This window comes from Neoarius graeffei, chromosome 5 (genome assembly GCF_027579695.1).
Source record: "Neoarius graeffei isolate fNeoGra1 chromosome 5, fNeoGra1.pri, whole genome shotgun sequence".
In the NCBI taxonomy this organism is placed as follows: domain Eukaryota; kingdom Metazoa; phylum Chordata; class Actinopteri; order Siluriformes; family Ariidae; genus Neoarius; species Neoarius graeffei.
In genome coordinates, this window is record NC_083573.1 from 53,422,072 (window position 1) to 53,443,801 (window position 21,730).

Consider the following 21,730-nt stretch of genomic DNA (forward strand, 5'->3'; position numbering starts at 1 on the left):
CTGCAGGGCCTAGGCAAAACCCTGCAGGGAACCATACTAACCGTTAACATGCATTCTACATTAATCAAGAACACAGTACATGCCGTAGACAGGCTAGCGACAATCATGAGAAGCGAAGTCAAGTACGTCCGAGTAATCCGAGACCTAATGCAGGACCTGATGAGAGAAGTAAGTAGCTCTCTCAGCACCCTGAGTGGAGGTAAAATCCCACCATATTTGATACCCCTCAGCATGGTTGACAGCATACTCCGATCTACTACCACGACTAACGTTTACTCATCACAGATTCATCTGGCTTATAGTCTTGGCAGTGCTATCCCCATTTTTGTGAACCCTCAAAACCTAGAAATAGGCTTCATCCTCAATCTCCCTGTTATTGAACGGCAAAACATATACAGAATCAAATCTGTCCTTAATGTAGGTTTCTGGAACAACGACGTACACGTACGTTTGCAGACACCTTCCACCATAGCCTATCACGATGACAACCCCTCTATCTACCTCGTCCCTAATTTAGACATGTGCACCTCTACCAAAGATATCCACTGGGTCTGCCCCAGCAATCCCTTTATCCGAGACAGCACAGACCGTCTCTGTGGATTGACAAAAGTCCCCGAGCAGAAGTGTGCAGGCAAATTGTCTATTAAAGATGAAGGAATAGGAACTAGAGTAGAAAGAGCTGGTAATCGGTGGCTAATCAACACTCCCCAAACTGAGATTCTGGTATCATATGATCAACATAACACTGCCACTAGAATGAAGATCCCTAACGAAACCTCTCTCCTAAGTGTCCCACTAGGAGCCACTGTTCACGTGGGTGACATCACCCTCCATCACCTTAGCGCTGACCAGTATGAGACCGAGATAGAAATGCCCGATGCCTTCCCAGGTCACGAACTTGAGATAAACTCCACCCTCCAAGCACAACTACTGCTGGAAGGGACCAAAACCGTGCAATTCGACCTTAAGCCCACTGGCATCGCTACCACTTTCTTGAATAACCGCGCAAACCCTTCGTCCGATCAAGGATCTTTAATAAGCCGAATTGCGCTGGGATTTCTAGCTAGCGGTTGGGTTATCACAGTCTTCATAGCCATCACTCTACACAGGTACATACTGACACTACCCCGCAAACTGGACAAAACGATCTACGCACCTGAGAAATTAGATCGTGGCATTGTCCGATTCTCCATCAGGCCTAAGGCCTCCACTAACTTTCTTGAAGAGTAGGCTTGCTAACACGCTAACTAACCCCTCTTTTCCATTTTCCTTTATGGAGTTTTGGTTATTTTTGTTTGCTGTGTGAAATATTGTATGTAGAAGGTAGTTAAGTAGCCATAGTGTAATTGTTTTCATGTCCAAGTGCCTATGCTTTCACGCCCAAGTGCCTATGCATCTTATGGACTGTATGAAATGAATTGAACTGTTGAACTGTGTCTGAAAGACTTTTCACAGAAAGGACCCTTGGAACTACCTCATTGTGGAACTACCTCATTGTGGATTACTAGGGACCGTGGGTCGCAGACTAAACACCATGTGCCCATAGGGTATCACTCCTTTCAGCGCCTATGGCCAAGGGGGGAATGTTGGTAACTCGCCAGCGCCCCCTATAACGATCCCACAATTTCCTTGCGCGCTCCACCCGGATGTGACGTGAAGTGGAACTGCTTTAACTGTATCGAGAGCGCCTCGATTCGCTCTCTCATGTTCTGACTACTGGAGTGGTCGGACGGACTGTAGGCACGCTCGCCTACAGTGTTGAGACTAACCGCTATTGTCTGAGAACAGCCTGTTCAAATTAGTTTCGGCCGAACTTTTGAACGACCCGCTAAGTTTCAGCGATATAGTGGTTTCGATTCTAAACCTTTGCAAAGTTTAACTACAGTTAAGTAGTTTTCCACGCTAAGAGGCATTTGCGGACAGCTTCGCTCCTCTCAGCCTTTTTCTCGTCGACGCATCACCGGAGGTTTCTCCTGAAGCACCGTGGGCCAGCTAGGCCTTCATCTCCCTGCTTCGTTAGCCGCGGTTGGACGCAGCGCGCCGCTAACCTCCTCTCCTCGGACCGCGACCCTCAGCGCGGACATCGGAGAAAGAACTTCCATCGCATTGAGTAGGCACTTGGGCAAATTTTTAATTTGTAGCTTATTCAGATGGTTGTTAGGGTCATGTTTAAGCTTTGAGCTATTTAGCATACCCGCTCAGACACGGAAGGTGTTTGTTTGTTTGTTTTTATTGTTTGTTTTATTGTTTGTTTTGTTCTGTTTTTTTTCTTTGAACTTGTTAGACAGGGTATCTTGCATGATATCTTTCCTTAACTCCATTGCTAGCTTCCCTATCTGATTAGCAGCGCAGCGACAAGTTTGTTATTTTAAGCTCCGAGGCTAGACCGCTACAAGGCCTAGTTCTCTCCATCCAACACATATACACACTCTCTCACACTCTTTCTCTCTCTCTCTCTCTCTCTCGCGTTGAGTTCTTTGCCTAGATAGTCTGTTGGAAATTGTTGTTAAGTGCAGTGTTTGGATCCAGCTGTAGCGTGGTCAGATTCTCCTTAGCAACTTATTGCTAGCTGGTAGGCTTGTGTTCTCGACTAGGCCTGCAGGCGCCATTTTTCCGACGCCATTTTGATACCTTCCTCATTGAGTTACCTGTGATACGACACCTAGGCACTGACCGCCATTTTGTTTAAGCATTGCCAGAGTGGCTAGCATTAGCATCTGCCCACAGATACACACACAAAGCACACATTAGCCACAGAGCTAATCCTTTGTTCTATTTAGCTAACATTCCTTTGTTTTAGCTAACATTCCTTTGTTTTAGCTAACGACAAGCTAGGTCACACACACACGCATCGGCTTGCCCTAGCCTCACACACACGCACACACAAGGGATTCTTTTCTTTTTTTTTTCCTTCTCTCTTTCTCTCTCTCTTTCCCTCAAATTTATAGTCCAGGTGTAATTGTTCCATTGTTTTGTCTTGTTATTACCTTTGCTGACATTGAATGTATTTTGAGTTTATTATTATTAGTGAGTAGTAGACAAATAAAAGCTAATAAAATTGAATTGCATTTTACTTGTTCCTGTTGTTTATTCACAAGGTCAACTATTTAGAACTCCTTTTTCCTTCAGAATTTAGCTTTTGTATACAACTGGGTTTCCCATCTAATACAGAGCTACCATTAATCTTGAGTGTAACCATTCACGGTGAGTATTAAGATTAATAATTTAAGATTTTATGAGACTGATCTTTATTTATAAATTGATTAATTTAATTATCAATTATCACATAATTTATAATTTAATTAATCCCAATTCAACCTACACACCACTCTCCCCAATGGAGAATGAGCATGCAATATTGTTATAATACTGCACATTGTCAAGACAACACGACGTCACACGTCAGAGCTCACATGAAGATCCAGTGACAAAACTTTTCTGCTGCGCATGCACACAATCATTTCTCTGTCAGCCGGGAAAGAGAGAAGACGGGGTTAATTCAGTGCTCGGATTAAGCACTAAATAAATAAACTGAAAACTGAAACTAAATACGCTCTGAACACCTGAAAGGCTACCAAAACTTCATTATATATTCTTCATGCATATTTACAAGAGAAAAACATACCAACGGATATTGAAAAACTGGAAAAGAGACACATCGGAGATGTAAAACTTCCGCGCTAGCGAGTGACTGTGACAGTTTGTGCACAAACATGGCTGTGAGGTTTGCTTCATTAAAAGTGGAAGATTTAAAGAGAAAGACGCCCTGAACACCCAAAAGGCTACCAAAACTTCCCTGGATATTCTTCATGCATATTTACAAGAGAAAAACATACCAACAGACATCGAAAAACTGGAAAAGAGAGCAATAGCAGAAATATTGTCAAAGTTCTACTTGGAGGTGAGGAAAAGTGATGGGAGACTTTTACAAGAGGACTTCACACATGGACTTCACTCAGAAAAGCCTTTTTGTTTTGAACAACTGCAATGTAACAATTAACTACTACCAAAAGTAACGTTGAACTTGAACTGTCAACCTGTATATAGCTTGTATATAAGTTGGGTTGTTGTTCAGGCTTTTTGGACTTGTACCATTTTTATTGTTAGAACTTTGACTTTGTACAGTACATTGGATTGACAGGACATTGAATTACATTCGATCAGAATCAGCATTCAAAATTGGTAAGTTACCCCCCTGTTCTTAACTTTTTGTAAAATCTATAATTGTCCCATCAAATGTGTATGTATAATAATAATAATAATAATAATAATTATTATTATTATTATTATTATTATAACATTGGCTGATTTTTTCATGGTATATCAGATATATTCCATTCAGCTAGCATGATATTGAAGGAGTCTTCGACTCCTTCAATATCATGCTAGCTGAATGGAATATATCTGATAAACCACTCAAAGCCAGCAAATATTATTTAATTATACCGCTAAACCGCCAGTGCTAGGATTAGCTATGCTATAATTGAGCACTAAATTAATAATTTAAACTGAGAAGAAAAAAAATCTCTAGGACTGGAGTTGGTCATCTCTGTCAACCTTTCAAATACTTCTTTTCAAACTGCTAAGTTATACTTACTAATGTACTTACGAATGTTTGCTAATGTTGTCAAATATTTAGAAGCAAATTTAAATGATTAAACTACATATTACCTGCTTATAAATAGCTGAGTACCAAACTTTAAATTAAAATGTTACTAAGAATATGGGACATATGAAAAAAAGCTTGTATAAGCACTGTTTCTACTCTGAAGTGCTGCCCAGAGAACGCATATATCACTCAGTGACAGCAGACATTCCTGTAAAAAAAAAAAAGCAGCAGTTCAGAGAGTTCAGGTGATCTGAGAGTATTTCTAACATTAATCTGTGCACCTTTCTGCAAAGTGCTCAATTCATTTCTTCTACCTCTAGTCCATTACTGTAAAAAAAAAAACAATCTTGCTGTCTTTCCTTTCCTGCTACAAGTGGTAATTTCATCCGCAAATAAACAGTTATCTCTGCTTTGCTCTGAACAAAGCCGCGTTCGGACAATTAACCCCTGAATGAACTGTGCTAATGGGCCGAGTGCTGCACTTCAGTTTTGCCAAATGGAGGCTTGAAGAAAGGTTCAGGGACCTGCAGGAGACAAACCTGCCGACTGGCCACCCAACCACCACATCTAAGAGGCTACAGGGGACATTAGCTCGTATTCCCAAATTTCATCTGTGGATGAGGTCTCTGCTAGGAGAAAAGCAGATAAGTGCAGGCTATTTGCATTTTGCTTAATGTAATTTACTGCTTGCAACTTGAGTGTTTCAAAGTCTTTTTTTTAAGTTATATAGAAGAATGGAAGAAGGATTTTTGCACTTATGTATATATTCTCACATGACCACTATATTAGGAACACCTTCATGCCTGCTCACCCATGCAATTAAACAATTATGTAGCAGCAGTGCAATGCATAAGATCATGTAGATGCAGGTAAAGAGCTTTAGATAATGCTCACATTAAATATCAGGATGGGGAAAATCTGATATCAATTACTTTGACCGTGCCATGGTTGTTTGTGCCAGACTGGCCAGTTTAAGTATTTCAGAAAATGCTGATCTCCAGGGATTTTACACACAACAGTCTGTAGAGTTTTGAATGTTTTGAATGCTGTGTGTGTGTGTGTGTGGGGGGGGGGGGGGGGGGATCAAGTTAGCAGCAGTTCTGCGGGCAGAAATTCCTTGTTGATGAAGCAGGTCAGAGGAGAATGGCCAGACTGATTCGAGCTGATAGGAAGTCTACAGCAATTCAAAGAAAATTTTACAATCATGGTGAGCAGATAAGCATCTCAGAATGCACAACACATTGAACCATGATGCAGATGGGCTACAACAGCAGAAGACCACCTCAGACCTACAGTGACCACCAGTGGCGGCTGATGCTAAAAAAAAAGTTGCAGAGTTATTGTAGTTTTTTTCATTTGTTTTTATTATTGAGTCTTTCAATTTGGTTTTTCATTTCCATCTAGTTTTAGGAGTGCATAAGTAGTTTTAGTTGGTTTATTTATTCATTCATTTTGAGGAATTAAGAGCTGGTTTTAGTTGAGTTTTTATTGAGTTTGTGTTAAGAGATATTCACATTATGAGGAAAGCCTTTATTTAAAGAAGCCAAAGAAGGTCGGATGAAAGATTACATCATTAAATATGATCTACAAAACCACTGTTTATTAAAAGGTCCCATATTATACACCTTCAAACCAATCAAAAAACAAGACACGAATGTTGCCCAAGTACTGTCCAGAAACACTACAACAGCAGAACACAGAATGCATGGAGTCCCATTCTACAGCCAGCTACAGTTAACAGAAGAAGAAGCCTTTATTTGTCACATGTACACTTACGCACAGTGAAATTCCTCCTCTGCATTTAACCCATCTGAAGCAGTGAACACACACATGCACACACAAGTGAGCAGTGAGCACACACACACACACACACACACACACACAGAGCAGTGAGCAGTTATGGCCTCTGCATGCTCTTGCGACAAGGCTTTCGCAGATAGCTTTTCACAGACAGTTGTAATTTATCGTTGAGCGGGGAGTAATAGGCGTGCGCGATGTTATTCACCGCCACAACGAAAGGGGGCGCGAAGTTGCGAAATCGCTAGGAGTAGTTGGTGGGTGTGGTTAGTGTAGTGTTTATCCTCCGGTTACTTATAATGACTAGAACTGGAGTCGTATAGATGTACCTACTTCCTCACTTCCTCGATCAACTGCTCTTCGTGCTGCTCCATCTTCACTCGTGTTTTTAAAAATGGCGGTAGTGAAAACAAAACAAACCGGGAAAGTAGGAAAGCGGAAATGTGTGTACAGCGGATGTAGAGTGGACCAATCAGAGCCCTCTTGTCTGCGAGGCTTCTGTGGTGGTCACAATTTTTTTCCAAGTAAATTATTGCTTGAATACTGCTTACTGATCAGAGCGAGTACATAGAAGCTACCAGCATGGGCGCCGCCAGGGGGGGAAAGGTTAGAACAATTCTAGGGGCCCAGCACTGCCATGGGGCCCTTTAAGGGGCTGATAATATGCTTTTGATGATTTTAATAAGACTTTTGAAATAACAACAATGCAATATTCCATCTGGTAAAATGAGCTAATTGAACAAGGTTGTCTATTTCTTGAGTTCTTCAACATATTGTCATTTAACCCTCCCCCTTTTGCGAAATGGTACGGTCCAGTTCTGGTAGAAGTGCAATGCGTTAAATCTGTGTGCTGATCAGTGCAACGCTACTTGCTGCTGTGTCGCGGTGCAGCAGCCAGCCAGCAGTGGAGTGCGTACAGTCTATGATCGCTAAATATGAAGAGTGGCTGTCAAAAACGTAAAGAAAGGCAGCTGAAAGCTGAGAGGGACCGGAGAGGCAGGCAACTGGTCACTCAGTTTTTCCCAAAGAAAGGTAGCTATCGCTCACGTGTGTTCAAAATATTAGCGAATGGTAAATGAACAGTATGAACGTGGTTGGATTAGCCTATCAAGAGAACACTTTTACAGTTTGTACAGTGATATTTTTTCCATTTTAATAACTGAACTGACTTGTGTGATAAACAAGATGAAATATTACATTATGCTGGTGCTAATAACTAGTGCTAATAACCAGTTTCATAACTAATGGGGTGCCCTAAATATGCACAGATTCAGCCTCAGGGGGACCTCCACCCTACCAAACCACTGAACCCCTGTTTGGAGAAGGAGGTAAGCAGCAATACAACCCATAAATGCTTTAGGATTGAAGTTTTTAATGAGCGAGCGCCATATACAGTTTGCTAGATTAAAGTGTTGCTAATGTAACAGACGTTGCGTTGTGTTGTTCACCAGTCTTTTTATTCTGAAGAAATGAGACACAAATACACTGCTGAGGACGGGCTGCAAACGTCCAGTGGCATTGGCGCTTACATTTCCAAAACGAACTGAAAGAGGCCAGCGCCTCGTTCCCATAACTACCCGCGCTCTTAAACGGCCAGCGCAGAATTTCCCCACCACTACACACAATGGCAAGTGGAAAAAAATAAACCCGTTACACTAATAACGGACACCAGTCAAGTGTTTGACATGGTTACGTGTGTGGAATGTTCACACGTTCTAAACCATTGGTTTCAACCATTGGTTAATACATAAAATGTAATAACAAAGTCACAAACTCAAGGTCCATGGGCTATCAAAAGTCAAATAATGACAATAGTGCAATTGTGACGAGGGTGGGCAAAGTTGGGGGGCCCAAAATTCTAATCTTTCATGGGGCCCAAAATTTCTGGCAGCACCCCTGGCTACCAGTATTTAGATTTAAAAACAAGCACTATTTGAATATTAATTTTTCCCTCCTTTCCTTCTGGCCTGCAACTTTCTCAATGACTTTCTGGTTCTCAGTCACCTGTCTCTTTTCCATTGATAGCTTGGCCAATACATTCAGCCTCTCCTGCATTTATTCAGCAGCTGTTCAACTGTTCATCAATGCTAAGCCTGCCAAAGAAACTTAGCTTCAAACAGCTTTCAAGATAGCTGTGGCTATGTTTGTGCAGTTTGCACTTTTCAGAAAGGTGTTTAAAGCATATACGCAGAACCATGGCCGGAGTTTTTGTTTATAAATGCCTTGAGACCTCAAGAATGGCATAGGAATAGTTTTAAGTGTTAACGATAAATCTAATATAGTAATTTTTATGATCAAAGTGATTTATATAGGTAGCGGTCTGAGTGAATGACCTTGATGTCCATACCATCACAGCAGGAAGTCTATCGGTCTCATCGCCATTTCCGCTATACTAAAACACAGAGCTGACTGCAACTCCGATCCTCCATTCTAAGCTAATTTATCACCATGCCATGTAGATGTGTTACTGGCGGGTGCAGCAACATGACAGAAGGTGGATTTACATTGCATTCATGGCCCAAGAATGTTCAAACTGCAAAGATTTGGATGCGTTTTGTGAGAAGTTCACGGGCACATTGGGCGCCTACGAAGTGGTCTCTCCTCTGCACATTTTACTGAGGACTCATAGGAAACCTCTGATCTGTTGAGGAGCATTGGCTATAAGCCCGTATTGAAAGAGGGTGCAGTACCAACAATTAAAGGAAAATAAAACTACAAGAAAAGGAAGGTATTTATTTTATTTATTTATTTTTTTTAAAGGAAAGTAAGTTCAGTTACACCAGTTCTCCTGGAGTGTGAGCCGAGGGTTGTTGGTAAAACCCGGGATGGAATGGGACGTGATATATTATTGCTCAAGCAGTGACCTCCCTGCGGTTGTTGCTAAAACTGATGACGTCCCGTCCCGGGTTTTAGTAATTGCCTGAGCTGAGCAGTAATGGCAGAGTACTCAGTATGGAGAAAATGGAGAATGAGTGGAGCAGCCGTCTGATTTCTTTGCTGGATATTGCTGCCATCTTGCCCTTACATGGAAGAAGCGAATGAATGGAGAACTGAATGAACAACTGAAAGCCAGATTGTTTCAAAACAATCGGCCACAAGATTGGCCTTCAAGAAGCGAGAACACAGATGGATAAGCTGCGACTCTCATTTGGATACAAAACAACAAAAGCACGTTGTTTACCTGCATTTAGATTAATACATGCAACTTGTTTTGTGTGTTTAAGGCTACATCCACACGACAACGGCAACGAGATGTTATTAAAAAAATATCGCGTCCACATGGGCAACGGATCAGTAAAATATCAGGTACATATGGCAACGCAACGCTTGCTGATAACAATGCAATACACATGCCACACCTCTAGGGGTGCTGTAAGATGGTCCCTTCGGAGACACCAGAACAATAGAAGAAGTAAGGACGCATGCGCATAAACTATTATGCGCGAGACTTCATATTAGCCACAAAGTCAGAAAAATCTGTTCGTAAAATTACATTATAATGACCAAATACAATGAAAAGTATTTTTCCAGTCTCACCTGTGAAAGGTAATCCCATGTGATCTCGTTTGGACGGCAAACCTGTTGGTACAGTTAAACGCAGCACATGAATGAGGCATCTTTATTCTCCACTTTGACCCATCCAATATGGCGGCAAGGATGACCTATGATTCTACGCGGAAGGCAGCATCTTTAATGGTCCGGAATAAATTGAATGCTACACGTTGATGGATTAATTTGTTCTTCTACGCCCTTTTTGAGGGATGTATTGTAGGACTTAAACCAACATCTGAAGAGGTGAGATCGCTCCTTTTTTTTCCCCTATTTTTGCTGGGGGGATTGACTCTGCCCTAACTCTCTCTCTCTCTCACTTTGCACCATTACACAATAAATATCTCATCTCATCATCTCTAGCCGCTTTATCCTTCTACAGGGTCGCAGGCAAGCTGGAGCCTATCCCAGCTGACTACGGGCGAAAGGCAGGGTACACCCTGGACAAGTCACCAGGTCATCACAGGGCTGACACATAGACACAGACAACCATTCACACTCACATTCACACCTACGGTCAATTTAGAGTCACCAGTTAACCTAACCTGCATGTCTTTGGACTGTGGGGGAAACCGGAGCACCCGGAGAAAACCCACGCGGACACGGGGAGAACAAGCAAACTCCGCACAGAAAGGCCCTCGCCGGCCATGGGGCTTGAACCCAGGACCTTCTTGCCGTGAGGCGACAGCGCTAACCACTACACCACCGTGCCGCCCACAATAAATATTCACAGTGAAAATATTTTGTAAGCACGTTTCATGAACCAAGTTATAGGATTTGTTGACAACTCGCATCGAGTTCGTTACACTTCTACCCGGCATGAAGCACATGTGGTTGTGACGTCATCGTAAACAAATCCGTTCTACTCATCCAGACGACTTCGCAACAGCGCCGTTGCCAGATCTTTCCACTCTGGAACCCGTTCTCAAAAGATTTCATTTTGGGGCACCCAAAACGCCGGTGCCGTGTGGACGCCAGGCCGAAACGATAAACAATTTTATCGGATTCACCTGAATCCGTTGCCGTGTGGACAGGGCCTAAGTTACCGGTATAAGATTATTTAATTTGCTTCAGAATGTGATTGTCTCAGTTCATCTGATTACTTAATGAGCCTTTTACGTTTTATCAGTGAAAATGCATGCATGTACATGTATGTTGCATAAGTTATAACTAGTGCTGTCAAGCGATTAAAATATTTAATTGCGATTAATGTCGCGACTGTCATAGTTAACTCGCGATTAATCGCAATTTAATCGCACATTTTTGTCACATGAAAAACCATTGTAATTCTCTTATCAGCATAAAAATGTGAATGGGCTTGTTTTGTACCAATGTTTTTTTTATTGCAAAGCATAACACATCTTGACACAGCCACTGCAAAATGAAACCTAAGCCGAGCACCGGGGCTAGCAAAAGAACCATGAGTGAAGTGATCTACTGCTTGAGTTAGTCTACAACTCTAATCAGAGAGACAGGTTACACAGTGACGGTAGGCTTGACATGCTTGATTATAATATAAAGTACACTATTATATTAACTTTAAGTTGTTCGTTGATAAATATTGCATTGAATCTGATCTTTACTGTTTCAGCTCACTTAACACATTTTGTACTTTTACACTTTCTGCCTGTTGATACGTTGCGCTGTCCAATCAGAGGCGGCCAAATTTGCATATTACAGGAAGGATTTCAGGGATAGCATTGAGTTTACAGTTCAGAGAGATCTGGCTTCTTTAGACGCTGTCTTCTTAAAACTGAATAAATATGTAAAAAGAGCCAAATGAGCCAGTCTTTTGAACGGCTCTTTTCAAAGAACGGATCACAAAGATGCGGATCCCATCAAAGAGCCATAAATCCCATCTCTACTAGCGCGCCCTGCCCGCGCTGGTTCTTTGGGGGAGGAGGGCAGAGGACTCTGGCTGTGTGGGGCGTGGCATTACAGTCTAGCTGCTATCGTTTTTCTAAGCAAAGTCTCTGTTTCAAGTTCCTGGCAGTTTCAAAAGCTTATGAAAAACCTACATCATGTCACAGATCATTAATCTCACGATAAAAAAATTATCGCCGTTAAAATTGAGTCAAGTTAACGCGTTAATAACGTGACATTTTTGACAGCACTAGTTATAACACCTATCCTGTTTTAATGAGAGTCAACCCACAATCAATGAAGTCAAATCAGTCTTAGTTGAGCAAGTCAGTAACGGTATTTCTTACTTTCACCATAAATTTTTATTTATATGACTTTGGTCTATAGCTGTCAAAGGCCTCGGCCTTAAAACCGGTTCCTGCTGTGATGTCACACACTCAGGGCTGGCTGGCTCAGCGGAGCAGTTCAAATGCCAACTTTGCAGTCGATTTTAATTCTCAAAAATATATTTTTTAAAATTCCCATTTATGCAGCATACAAGAGTCAAGGATGGAGATACTATCCACTCAGAAATTTATTTAAAAATAAAGGTTCTGCATATCCCCTTTAAGGTCCTGTATCCTAGTGTTGTCCACAATGTTTCAGTGCCGACACTTTGAAAAAGCAAACAGGGGAAAGCAATAAAAGGCATTACTCTCACTGCTTCCAGCTAGCCAGCTCCGTTTGTCATAACAAGAGTAGGAGAAGCCTCGAGTGTCAGCTCATCCCCGATCACCTGCTTCTTAATGTTTAATTTGTGCTGGTCCAGTCCAAGCTCCTTTATTCTCTTTTTTTTCTTTCCATGTACATCATGTAAAAGGATCTTTATGTCAAGAAACAACAGAATTTTCTTTCTCAATGGGTCCATTTGAACTTGCCATCTTGTGAAAGCTCCGGTCTTACAAGCAGCAGTGAGTGACAGCTGCAAATATGAAGGTCCGTAGGAAACTGTCCAATCACATGAAAAAAAAAAAACAATTTCAATTGGCTGCTAATAAAAGAAGGCGTGTCCAGGGCGCACTTTGCTGCGCTCCAGGCTGAATCTTGAAGCCGCCAATTAAAACGCAGCTTCAGGTCACCTGCTCTCCAAAAGTTTATGTAGCCACATACACATTCATTTGGCTGGCACAAAACTGGACCTGAAGAACAGAAAAGGTTGCCCAGTCTTTTGTCAATCTTCAGCTTCTCTCCCTCAATAATCTATTCCTCCTCCACAAACTGACTGACTGCATGCGCAAACTTTTTTACAGTTCACTAGCTGTATATAATTTCCAGTTCTCTATATAGCCAAAGTGTGCTGCCAACACATATTCCCAGTGTTGCCTGATTAGTAGAACCTGACTTTGTGCTTTTATGATTTGTGTTTTTATTTAAGACTTGCATGCTTTGAGAGGGTGAGAGATGGGTTCGAGAGAATTAAAGCTTTGCGGGGGTTTCATGCTTTTCTATGTTTGGATGTAAGCCAGTAAATAGAGGTGGTTGGGGGGGGGGGGCATATGGGCTTCAGTAAGCTTCTCTGAGGGGCCTAGCCTTGGACGACATAGCTAAGACAAAGCTAAGTGCTCTCTCACATTCTCTCTCCCTCTCTCTTTCTCTCTCTCTGCTTGCTATTAATCCAAATATGCTTCTATTGCCAAAGCCTCAAAGGTGTGGTTTAAGAAAATAATAATGCATGGATTGGTAATTCCCATTTCGAGAAAAGCGCATTGCATGAATCACCATTGTGCTCCCTTTCACAATGGTGAAAATGAATGTTACAGTACATCTATTAAGTCTGATTAGTCATAAAAATAATCATATTGAGAGAATCATATCGTATTTAGAAGCACCACATCTCTCGCACAGAATACGCAGAAAGCCCTCGTCTTCATAATTAATCAGCTCTCCAAATGTGACTTCTTTATTGGCTTTTGAATTTAACAGGAGCTTAATAAGGGGAACATCTGCTTGGGTCTTATCACAAGTGTTTGGATGGGTGTGCATGGTTACATGTGTGTCTAGTAGGAACGAATATATCCCTGTATGCATGCCGATAGTATAGCAACAGTATCATGAGATGTTTGTGTGAGAGGAAGAAATAGCATATGAGTGTGTGTGTGTGTGTGTCTGTGTGTGTCTGTGTGTGTGTGCGCACGTGCAGTGTGTGTGGTGCAGACCAGGGCACCTGTAAGTATTTGTGAATGTGCCAGGAGGCCTGCTTGCCATCGTTGACTGACTCCACAGTGGTGTTGGCGAGGCCGGCTACGTCACCCCCAGCAAACACCCACGGCTCACTGCATTGCATGCTCTCCAGGCTCAGCTCAGGAAGCCCCCATCTGTTTAACCTGATGGGAGCCATGGCCTCTTTCACTGGAAAGAGAGGAATGATATCAAAGTAATGCACATTCATGAGAGGAAAACCAGGTGGAGTGAAACAATGGGGGAAAAAAAAGAAAACACAGAGAATAGGAGAAGTAGAGGCCCAGCAGAAGCAGAACCTGATAGACTGGAAACCACAGTGAGACTAATATGAAGTCTCTGACAAGACAAATGACAAGCAGGGTACTTTTTTCATCTGCTGCGCCCCTTTCTTTCGGCTAGGTTAATGTAACATCTCCTGATGCATTTCATTCACCGCTAGCAACGTTCACAAGGAGATACTCTGTCAAACTGCTCTACATTATAAAATGACCCCCGCTTCTTCCATGCATACCTACACAATTCATCTTCTGGAGTCAATGCTTTTCAGCATGGATGATAGTCTGCATATATCAGTGAGGACACTTTTAAATATAGATCTATGCATTGCACAAGATTTATTGCACATGATTAGAGTCATGAAAAACTGGGAATAATAGGAAATCTATGTTCTTTTCATTTCTCGTTGTGTTTGATGCAGGACTGACACCTTCCAGATGTGTACACTCAGACAGGACAATGAAGAAGTTACAAGAAAAAAATACTGGAATTTTAAGAAGATATTCGTAATTGAATGGTATTAAGTACAATATTAAAGAATATGGGTCCTTATATTTTTAGTATAAGTGAAATAAAGCAGAGTAGTACTTAATAGGTAACTTCATTCAATGACTTGATCTACTCTTAATTTGGGTCAGTCAGGACACACACTACACCTTTAATTGATGAAATAAGGCTCATAATGCTGCAGTTTCAGGTTTTCCTTATATGACTTTCTGTAGTGCTATAAAATTATCTAGTCATGTAGACACAGTAGCATGTATGTACACACACACACACACACACACACTTGCCTTCTAGTGTTTTAAATGAAAGCTGAAGTTTAAAAGTGAAAAAAGAAAGAAAAAAAGCAACTATTTTCCTCATAGCAACTACTGCAAATAAATGTCCCCACAGGTCCACAACTGTCAGATATTCATATCCTTATGCCCCCCCCCCAGCACACACATGCGCAAGCGTGCATGCACACACACACACACACACACTCCACAGGGAGTTGGTTTTTCTTTCTGTCTTATTCTGAGTGCTCTGCTCTGAGAGAGAGGAGTGGTGTGTCAGGCCTCTCATACTATTAAAAGGGGCTTAAGTCAGGTAGTTTTCTCTCTCTTGCTCTCTCTCTTTCAGACACACACACACACACACACACACCATGGATGTACTCCTCAGTGGCAGATGCAGACTGCCAGGCCCCATTAACCAGAGTGATCAATGTTGGATGGAATAGAAGGAGATGCTGTGTAAAAAGCCCTAAATAGGAGGACAAAGCAGCCAAACAGTGATAAACATGAGTCCTACAGTATAGTGCCTACAAGTTAGAGTAAAAATCATTAAGCTTGTCTGGATATACAGTATGTGAACCCTGTCTTACAGCATATAATAGCAAAAGCAACAGACAGAAAAATGTACATACAGTGTAGCAGAAATGTCAGAAAACAAGGCACTTGCTCAGTACTCTCTACCAGAACCTAACTACTCAGGAAGCAGTGTGATGAGTGAGCAGGGACAGGGTCTGCTATTAAAGTGTGCTGATTAATGGAAAGCCTATATGCAGATACTTGGCTGGCTGAGTGGAGGAGGTGCCTTGGTTGGAGTGACATATCCCTGGTATGAGTTACTCCATCATAATCCAACCCCCATTCTTTCCTCCGGAAAAAAAGTTAAATGTGCCCAGGGATCTAATCATCTGCTCACTCCAGTGGGCCAACCCAGCAGATTACTAGCTAGTTTTTCCAGCCGTGTCAGCTATTCCGGCAGCAGCTCTCTGCTGCGCCTCCCATACCCATCCGACGAGATACTTGAGTGGGTAAGTAATTCATATTTTTTAAAGGAAGGAACACAGACTGCTGAGAGAGAGAAAAGATAACCTCTCAGCATTTCTGGGCAGTTCAACCTGGCAGCTAAGGAGAGGCGATGGAACTGAGTATATTGGGTGTAATACTCTGTATGGACAAAATACAAAATGGAATGGCTGCAATTTCAACCTGTATCACCTCACAAATGAGTCCTGTTAAAAAGGCCCTGTTAGAAATTTCAATCTCTTTCTCTACAGATGTGCACAGTATTGATTTGTTATAAAGATTTTAGAAGGAGCTGGAAGTCTGCTGACTCCCTCAAGATATTAGACAGATTTTACTTTAGTAAAAAAAAACAACAACAACAACAACAAAAAAAACAGGGGCAGTACGGTGGTGTAGTGGTTAGCGCTGTCGCCTCACAGCAAGAAGGTCCGGGTTCGAGCCCCGTGGCCGACGAGGGCCTTTCTGTGTGGAGTTTGCATGTTCTCCCTGTGTCCGCGTGGGTTTCCTCCGGGTGCTCCGGTTTCCCCCACAGTCCAAAGACATACAGGTTAGGTTAACTGGTGACTCTAAATTGACCGTAGGTGTGAATGTGAGTGTGAATGGTTGTCTGTGTCTATGTGTCAGCCCTGTGATGACCTGGCGACTTGTCCAGGGTGTACCCTGCCTTTCGCCCGTAGTCAGCTGGGATAGGCTCCAGCTTGCCTGCGACCCTGTAGAACAGGATAAAGCGGCTAGAGATAATGAGATGAGATGAGAAAAAAAAACCACCCTCAAAAGAAACACACTACACATGCTAATTTGTTCAGAAAAAAAGTGTGGGGGGGGGTTCGAGTGTGTCTTTTAAAGTAAATACAGCTTTAGAAAAAAATGAATTAATTTTTTCCATAGTTGTGTATTAGCACAATAAAGATTTTTGTGATGTGAGAGTTTTACTTGCTGTGTTAAAAAAAAAAAAAAACCTGCAACATTCTGGACAAATGCTTAAGGAAGAATTAAATTCATCCACCCATGCAGCTGACTAGCCATGGAGAAAAGAGCAGGGTGAGTGTACACTACTCTCCAGTCTTTTTACAGTGCTATTCATTATATTATGATGATCTAGCTGAATAAATATGTACTTCCCAGCCATGGCTAATTATAAAATCATGTAAAGCGTGCACAGTTTATGCTTACTTAAGTAGTAGAGATATGTATAATCATATTTGTGCTGCTTTAGAAAGTGGGGTAATGGCTTTGCTGGGTAACCAGTTGTATGAAGCCTGGGCTTCTCTGTGTAGGATGAATCTCATTACTGAGACATGTCATCTCTGGTCAACTCTGGACAGCACTGTTCCCCTGTGGCATTACTCCCTGTTTATTTTGTGCGACCCTAATTGAAAATCATAGCAGGTGTGCCCTTTATCGGTGTAATCTCATTAGCAAACTTCACAAATGTGTCAGGAAGGAAGTTTTGCACGGTCGGTTGGTGGTGGAGAACATGCTGTACACAACAGCACACAGATTATCATAAAAGTTGCCGCTTACTGAATTGGGGACTCATCTAATGATAATGTTAATAAAATCCTCCTTGGTTATAAAGAGGGTGCATTCATGTTACAGAGCATTTCTTTAGCACTGGAATGATTTTGACAGCAAATACAGGGGGATATGGAATAATGCAAAGATCTGGTGAAGGTAATATGCTCATTCAGAGAATTAATATATAATACAAACTGCAAAATTGGTAAACAGGTTAAAGCTGTCTTATAGATTATTTAAAAAAAAAAAGCTCTGTTAAAATGTGGTAAAGTGACATAATGAAGACAGTTTCACACAACAGTGTTCTCTTATACTGATGGGAATGTCATCTCCTGTTTGTGTGATCACGTTAGTGAGATCCTCCATGAATAATTCCAGGTGTAACTGCCCTATAATGGCTTGTGTTTGCTCCGGGAGGGCTGTCTACATGTGCATCAATGCTAATCCCTTCTTCACACTGTGTTTTAAGCAGCTCTCCATTTACCAGCATATAAAACTCATTCAGGGCCATCCATCACTACACTGCCAACAGCAAAGCAAGAAGAAAAGTTGGAAAACTTGTCCCAAATAAACTCAAGACGTCCTGGGCACTGCTTAGTTTTAACTTTAGTGAAAGGATGTGTTTGAACCTTAAAAAGAAACATAAGGGGGAGACATTAGAAGTAAAAAATAGGGGGAAAAAGCTCTTAGACTGGCACACTGGCACCTTACTTTCAGTTTAAATGAACTTTCCAGCTTCACTAATTTCCATGAATAGAAGACATGTTATGGGTGGCAGTGGGACACCTGTTTATATGTATGCTTGCCCAGTCCATCATTTAATCAGAGAACACAGACACAGCCAAACTCATTCGGTCTAATTCAAATGAATAGAGCAGTAAAACAACACTGGCAATATGGCTGTGTCCATTTACACATGACAGATGCTTATGAGGCTGATGGCTTTATTTAAATTCTAAAGAGGTCCTAAAGGTAGCATAGAATATACAGATGACTACATGTATGATGCACAAGATTAACATAATCGTGTAATGCATACACACTTAGACTGTGGCCAAGGCAGACGGTCCTTTCTGATTGGCTGGTAAGTGTGCATTAAATTCTTACATTGGCACTCTCTAAAGTAGATCCAGGGAAGGGAGGCATGGTGGTGGAGTGGTTAGCACTGTCGCCTCACAGCAAGAAGGTTCTGGGATCAAGCCCAGTGGCCAACAGGGGCTTTTGCATGTTCTCCCTGTATCTGTGCTGGTTTCCTCCAAGTGCTCTGGTTTTCCCCATAGTTCAAAGACATGCAGTTAGGTTAGCTGGCTACTCTAAATTGCCCATAGGTGTGAATGGTTGCTTCCCAAGCCCAGAAATGGGAGGACTGTGGCAGGAAGGGCATCCGATGTAAAACTATGTGCCAATTAATATGACATGTGGATCAATAGGGTCCACATGGACCCTGACCTGGCAACAGTGCTGGACAAGAAAAAAGAAAATGATGATGAAAGTAGATCCAGGGAAAAGTTTCGTCACACTTATTCCTACTACGCTGGATATAAAAATGTCCCCCTATACCCCCCATCTTCAAAATTGCAGGCTTTTTAACATTAAACTTCTTGCCTGTAATAAGACATCCTACCTTTAGAGTCGTTCAGCACAGAGCCAAAAGCACTGATGATGAAGTCAGCTTTGAGGCATATGATCTGCTCCTGGTCCTCCACCCATTCACCTGTCTCAGTTTGCTCCGTTCGGCAGAACTCCATGGCATGCACAAGACCCTTCTTCAGTACAACCTGCCTTGGTGACAGGAAAGGCAGGAACTCACACTTCTCTTCCTTCGCCAGTTCCATCTGTGTACACAGCAGAGCAGACTCAACACTCAACAAGTACACCGCAGCTACATTTTAGTGTAGTATTTTAGTAAAAACGATGTTTAATTTGGACATTGTGAAAAGACATGCAATGTGCAGAACAGCTTGGGAGTTGTGTGTGCCTGTGGCCCATTTGGCAAAATCACTGTAACAGAACACTTTTTTATGCCAAAGGATTAGCTAATTATTCTGTTCATGAGGAAACAAAAAGGACTTCTATAAATAAAGCAAAAAATGTGGCGAAACAAAATAGCCTAAGACTTTGTTTTATATTAATAGAACGCACCTAACAAAAAGGGTCTCTTCAGGTTGCACCTAATCCGAGTCTAAAAGAAAAGTAGCCATGCAGAGATGTCTGTTTTTTTCATTCAACAATTTTTTTGCATAAATTACCTCAGCTCACATCAACACAGATAACTGACATAATTCAAAGTGATTTTTTTATTTCTTTTTTTTTTTTGGTAAGAATTACTTACACCTACACCTGAGTGTTCTAAGCCAATATACCTTTTAAACAAGCTTAATTAGATCAGGGTAATATAAGCAGCATAGCTGAGTGTCTCTGCAGCTGGCTGAAAACAGATGTGAAAACAGAACCTTACTTTTCTCAGTTTCTTTAAGTTATTTCTATCAATTTCATGGCAGCATGAGGTGGGCGGTGAGAAGGCAACACAATGTGTGACACATGTAAACTCTAGAGAGTATAGATATCTTCAATTAACATAGTACCTTTATCGTTACTTCTTTATCATTTTCTTTTGGTCTGTTCTTTTCTAACTTTACCACACGCATGTAAAAAAGGATGGAATGTTATAATTCAGTGACACAAAAATAACTTTTCATTAATTATGTCTGACAAAGTACTGAGAGCTAACTTCTCTGTTTTTCTAATAGAGGTGAGAAGTGTCAAAGTGCACCTTCATGTTTGCTCCAGAAGCAAAGCAAATTAAAATTGAAAAATTTGGTATGCTTTTTTCACTTTTTCCCTTGTGACACATCTCTCTTGAAGCCAAAACTAAATATAGATGGTCATGCCATTCTTTAACCCTCTGACAGCATTTCCAAAGGAACCAGTATAGCACAAAATACGCTTCTCTTCCCTCAGATGGGGAAAAAGAAGATTTTGACAGTAATCTCCCCTTAAAATCAAAGACAAGTCTCTGCAATAAATGAGGAAAGCGAGGCTTAAGATAGGTGTCAGTGGGCCAGAGAGAGGAGGTGAGGACATTCTCACGAATGTCTTAATAAACCCCTTGTGCAAGGCTCTCTTCACAAGACCAAATATTAATAAGCTCCTGCCTGCTGTTGACTTTTCCTCTTTTTTCCATCAATCTTTCTGCATCCTGCAATCACATTTCTGTCTCACTCTCTCTTGTTTACTTATCTCCTCACCTCTTCAGGGACTGCACGGATGTTGGTGAAGCCACGTCTGAACACCACATAGACCCGACGTGCGCCGCAGCGCAGGGCAGAGGTGGCACAGTCAAAGGCAGTGTCTCCTGCGCCCAGAACAATCACAGAGCCATGGAGCTGAGGCAGTGCTGGGCGGCAGCTGCACATCCCTAATCCCCAGAATGGACAAGAAAATGAGAGAAAACAAGCTGGGGAATGAGTAAAGGAGAAAACGTGATTTCCGTTCTATGAACCATTCCCACTTAACTGTTCAAAATTGCATCCTGGAGTCCTCAGACACAGTATGTCCCTATCAAATTATTCTGCTGCAGTGACAGGCAGGTCTTCTTTTCTGGAAATGGCCTCATATCTGTAATTTTAGAGCCTTGAACCTTTTTTTTTTGTCTTTGATAGAGATGACTAGCCTTTCTACTGAATGCAGTTGATTTCAACATGTAAGAATGCACACGACTGAAACAGCGATCTGCTCAATCCTTTCTACCTTCTCACAAAAAGATGTAAAAGGCTCCTCAAAGCAGAGAGCAGGGATGTATTACTTATTCAATCACATAAAAGCACATACAACATCCTTCCCTTTTTACAGTGCCTTGCAAAACTATTCATCCCCCTTTGTGTTTGTCCTGTTTTGTCGCATTACAAGCTGGAAATAAAATGGATTTTTTTGGGGGGGTTAGCACCATTTGATTTACACAACATGCCTACAACTTTAAAGGTGCAAATTGTTGTTTTATTGTGACACAAACAATAATTAAGATGGAAAAAACAAATCCGGAGTGTGCATAGGTATTCACCTCCCCAAAATCAATACTTTGTAGAGCCACCTTTTGCTA

At 41.6% G+C, this 21,730-nt stretch overlaps 1 protein-coding gene across 2 annotated transcripts in view; it reads right to left on the reverse strand.

Annotated features, from left to right (window-relative positions):
- The window catches only part of dpyda.1 (dihydropyrimidine dehydrogenase a, tandem duplicate 1), a 326,140-nt gene that overhangs the window by 154,450 nt on the left and 149,960 nt on the right, over positions 1–21,730 (reverse strand). For both annotated transcript variants that reach the window (XR_009654732.1, XM_060922033.1), the window contains exons 10-12: positions 20,880–21,049; positions 19,256–19,466; positions 14,022–14,206 (exon numbers count right to left, since the gene is read on the reverse strand). Coding sequence is in view for 1 of the 2 variants with exons in the window: in XM_060922033.1 (XP_060778016.1) it covers positions 14,022–14,206; positions 19,256–19,466; positions 20,880–21,049 (566 nt within the window). In the remaining variant the exon portion in view is untranslated. The remainder of the gene's footprint in view (positions 1–14,021; positions 14,207–19,255; positions 19,467–20,879; positions 21,050–21,730) is intronic.